Genomic DNA, 4,461 nt, shown 5'->3' on the forward strand with positions numbered 1-4,461 from the left:
CGCCTAAGCCACGCCCCTCCGCTCGTCGGGACACGCCCCCTCGCGGCAGGCGCGGGGCGGTGGCAGCCAGGGTCCCTCTTCTCCTTCGGGTGACCCAGGAAGGAGACGTGTCCCACTCCTGACCACCACACCGGTGGCGTTTGGGGCCTCCCTGTCTCCACCCACCCTTCAAGTCCACCGCACGATCAAAGGGATCTACCGAAACGCTTACGGCTAGCACCAAAAACCAAGCAAAAGGGGCTGAAGGTTTTTCCGATTTTCTTCGGAACCCCCACGTGAAGCTGCGGGAGATGACGGACTTCCCCCGAGGTAAAGCGAGCACCTACATGAAACTGAGACGGAGAAACTGCAAGGGACAAAGCAGGCTTCGTCCTGCAGAGCTGACTCGCCAGTTGAAGGCGCTGCTCAAGAGGACGGTAGGCAAAGACCAAGACGTGGAGAGGAGGCACAGTGAGGACCTTCGATGGAGCAGAGCCTGGGATCCTCAGAAAGCGACATAGAGATGGTCCTGGACCTGCAGGAGCCGCTTCCTCCTCATGGTACCACACCAGACATCCCCAAAGGGAAGGGATGGTGCCCAAACACTGCCAGCGCTAGAGATGTTGGTGAGATGTGAGCTCCCATCCTCCCAAACAGGACCATCACCAACACCGGATCGGGATGGCTGTGGCTTAGTTCGAGCTTTCAAAGTCTCCCCAGCCTGGGCTTCAGCACCCTCCTGAAGACGGAGGGGCAGACATTACGCAGGGAAGCCCGCAGCCCTGTTCCTGAGTCGCACGGTGCAGCCCCTTGAGACTCCCGCAGGGTCCAATGCCCAAGTCTTCTCCAGGAAAAGTTCAGATTATTTCTCTCCTTCACAATTACCTGACACAGGAAGTCCCAAATACTCCAGACAGCAGTGTTTGCACTTCTCCCACCCCTTCTGCCAACACTCCTGCAAGGGCACGTTCAATTTACACAAGTTTTTATACTCTCATCTTTGCTGGCCCACCCCTGGTTGGAAGTGTGAGACTCCAAATAAAGACAACAGAAACCCCTAAACTAGCAGGACTCAGCGTGCACATCAGTTACGTACTGGAAGACGAAGACAGGCAGCTCTCAGGGCCCGTGAGCACATCAAACATGCGCAGGATGTTCCATCATCTTCTCCTTCCCCTATTTGCACGTCTCCAATGGGCACTTCCCACATCTACGCACAACAGTCTCCGCTGCACTTCTCTCTCCACCTTCTGCAGGTGTCAGTCCCAGCCACTAGAAGTCATTAGCTCCTTCTCCCAACTCAGTTACTAGCTGGATCTCAGCCCTCCTGACTCATCTGGACTGTTTCTCCCATCACTAAACATATCATACTCCTTTAGTGTTCCAATGCTCCCTCCTGATCCGCTGAGCCCATCCTCATGCTCTTTTCTTGCTCTGCTGGGTTTCTCTTCCTCATTTTATGAGCATACCTCATTTTCAGGTGGTCGTAATCACTACAAAAGTACCGCTGTCTTCTTGAATGGTCGGTGGTTTTAAATAGCAGTCTCACCTCTGGAGAGGCTTCAAGTGCAAGAACAGCGTTCTTGTGCGTTACTGTGTCTTTACAGACTTCCAGCAAATTTATTTCAAAGAAAGCGTGTAAATAGGCACACAATGGACAGCGGGAGAGCTGCAGTTAAGTTTTTTTACCACAAAATTACACACTTTGCTTCCTGCAAGCACGAGAATATATGCTTAGAAGTTGGTAATCGTATGGAAGCAGGCTTTAGAGAAAATGAGGAACATCCCGGTTCTAACTCCATGCAAATAGCCAAGAGGCAGTTCTCCTCCCAAGGCTGATCACCACTACCCCATCCACTTTCACCTCCCCACCCTCACCGCCTATTCCTTTTCTCCCACCTCTTGCCCTCAAGCCACGCTCAGAGACCACCCACTTCCTTGCCTTTATCCCCCACCAGCAACCTATGAACACCCAAGATGGAAGGAAAACCTTGAAACAGCTGCTTTAGGGACACTGCTACAATACCTATTTTTTTGAACCGTGTTTCTGAGCAGAGTTCCTGAAGCATAGATCCACTGGATCTCCCCTGGAGCAACAGAAGCTCTCCAAAGTTGTTACCACCTCATTCGCCTTCATCTTTTGCCACAGTTGTTTCACCATCCACTTTCAATACCGGATGATTGCCAGCTCTGTCGCTCCACTCCAGTCATAAAAACACATCTTATTTTCTGCAAAGCACCATTCCTTCTGTCCAACAATTCAAAAAGAAACTTTGAAGAGGCAGACTCAAGAAAATCTTTTATATACAGACATATATACCATTTCTCCACCTCCCGGTTCTCCCAGCCCACGGGACAGAAATAAAGCAACATATCTTTTCCTTCCTTAGACACCAGAACAAATATCATCCTTTGGAATGTTTTCACTTCAGTGTATTTTTCTTTTTCAAAGCAAGCAACAATAACCATTACTGAGCTGTAGAAAAGTTACACTGTTTTGGACGGCAGCTTTTCCCACAGTGTTTCACTGAGGATTGTTTTGTTTACCTGGGATAGAGAATGGCTCCAGTTCCACTCCCTCTCTAGTACAATTTCACTTGTTTCATTCAGAGCCGGTCCTCAGACTTTCTTCTCTATAAATGCAGTATGTTGGCCCTGAAGATAGCTCACTATCTTCTCCTCTATCTCCATGCCTTGCGCTATTTCCTCATCAGAAAGAGATAATGGAGTCTGTGAGTCTTTGGTTACAATAATAACAGAGGTTCTCCTCGACTCCAGGATATTTGCTACCACCACCTGGTGACGATATTTCTCCAGAGCCTGCCGTGATTTATCGATTAAGATCAAGGGATCCGTCTCCAGTTTAAAGGAAATAACAAATGCCTCTGGGGCCCATTCTTTGACCAGAGGAGACAGCATTTTTGGCACCATCTTCATTGTGATCTACATTGGGAAAAGACAGTAGAGAAAAGTTTCAGTAAAAACATTACTCTTCCTAATTACAACATTAGGAAGAGATGAGGGAGGAGGGATAGGGACATTCCAGCTTCAGTTCGTATTATATTTACACTGGGAAGTTTTCCAAGGCAGTACTTGGTCAGATCTCACCAAAAAAGGTTAAAATGTCACTGGCATGCACTGTAAAACTCAATTAAGTTATCGGTCTGGTATTAACAATAAGCAGGGTGTTCTTAAGTAATGAAGCAGGCCCACAGTAACTGCACGAACGTTTTGTTATTTAAGTGCTAAAACCACTCTGGGAATATAAACCTAAGCAGGCGAAGATTAAAAAAAGAATTACAACTGCAGAACTCCAAGTTTTCACCTCTCCAAAATCCAAGCAGCTTATCAAATCTTAACCCTTCTTTCCATCAACTCTTTAGGGCACACGAAGCACAAATATGCCAAAGCATGGAGAAAAAAGTAGGAGTCTCTGTTCTCCAGCTTCTTAACCTCTGGGTCTGCCACTGGAAATCTGGGAGAGTCTCATTCTTCCTACGCTTCGGATAAAGACTTAAGGCTAGCAACTTGTTAAAAGCTAACTAAACAAATTTATATTTGTTATATACAGAGCTGTAGATCCACCTGCTCCCATAGCTGAAAGGGACCTGGGCACCAGAGACACATGCTACACCCTTCAGGGTGTTGCCAGCATTAAGCAGAAAGAAGGCAAGGCAAGTACTCCAGCAGCAACTATTCTTCCGCTGAGACCCACCATCTACGCATCTCCACACTGTCAGCATATACAGCTTTAAAGGGATATTTCCATGGGATTCTGCTCCCATAGAAATTCTCCCTCCCATTGGCAGTGAAAACACATGCTTCTTTGGCCAGCAAGCCGCTGCTTTGCAACTTTTCCCAGGTCTTATTCACAGCCAGACCCCAGGCAGCCGTGACCCCAGCAGGACACTGGGATGGCCCAGATGTCAGGAGGGGAGGAAGGGGCGGTGGAGGGGGCCAGTGCCCATGGGAGCCTCACCTGCAGGGGCCCCTCCGAGGACTGGATCTTGTGCTCAGGCATCTCCGAGGCGGGGATGTAGAAATCCGACACGGCAGCTGCCAGGTAAAACATGACACTGGAGCCTGTGAGAAACACAACTGCGGTCACCCACCACTGCCGGCCTGTTCCTCTCACCCCAGGGACCCCCAGAACGGACCAGAGCCGGTTGGGCTGCCAACCCCAACAACAACAACTAGGGGATCCCAGGGCCCCCCCTCAGAATCCCCCCATCACCTACCAGCGCTGTCCTGAGCAGAGCAGTGCTGACCCCCCCACCCTGGGGTCCCCTCAGACACACTGTCACCCACCAGAGCCACCTCATCCCCTCACACCAAGCCCCCACGGCCCCCAGGGATGACTCAGACCCTCATACAGGGGTGCTAGAGCCCCCCTTGTCCCTTCACGCCAGAGCCCCACGGGCCCTGGGACCGCCTGGGCCCCGGGGCTGCCCCATCCCCTCACACAGGGGGACACCCCGGGGC

The 4,461-nt window shown here is 50.4% G+C and overlaps 1 protein-coding gene across 6 annotated transcripts in view; it reads right to left on the minus strand.

The window, feature by feature from the left end:
* The window catches only part of PPCS (phosphopantothenoylcysteine synthetase), a 5,289-nt gene that overhangs the window by 298 nt on the left and 530 nt on the right, over positions 1-4,461 (minus strand). Inside the window, exons 2-5 of one of the 6 annotated variants that reach the window (XM_010577179.1) lie at positions 3,959-4,062; positions 2,527-2,922; positions 2,006-2,224; positions 154-1,691 (exon numbers count right to left, since the gene is read on the minus strand). In XM_010577179.1, coding sequence (XP_010575481.1) covers positions 2,599-2,922; positions 3,959-4,051 — 417 coding nt within the window. In that variant the 5' untranslated portion in view covers positions 4,052-4,062 and the 3' untranslated portion in view covers positions 154-1,691; positions 2,006-2,224; positions 2,527-2,598. Of the gene's footprint in view, positions 1-153; positions 1,692-1,902; positions 2,225-2,275; positions 2,923-3,958; positions 4,078-4,461 lie in introns of those variants that run through there. The other 5 variants (XM_010577177.1, XM_010577176.1, XM_010577178.1 and 2 more) reach the window with 5 other exon arrangements.

This window comes from Haliaeetus leucocephalus, unplaced genomic scaffold (assembly GCF_000737465.1).
Source record: "Haliaeetus leucocephalus isolate CR32 unplaced genomic scaffold, Haliaeetus_leucocephalus-4.0 Scaffold556, whole genome shotgun sequence".
In the NCBI taxonomy this organism is placed as follows: domain Eukaryota; kingdom Metazoa; phylum Chordata; class Aves; order Accipitriformes; family Accipitridae; genus Haliaeetus; species Haliaeetus leucocephalus.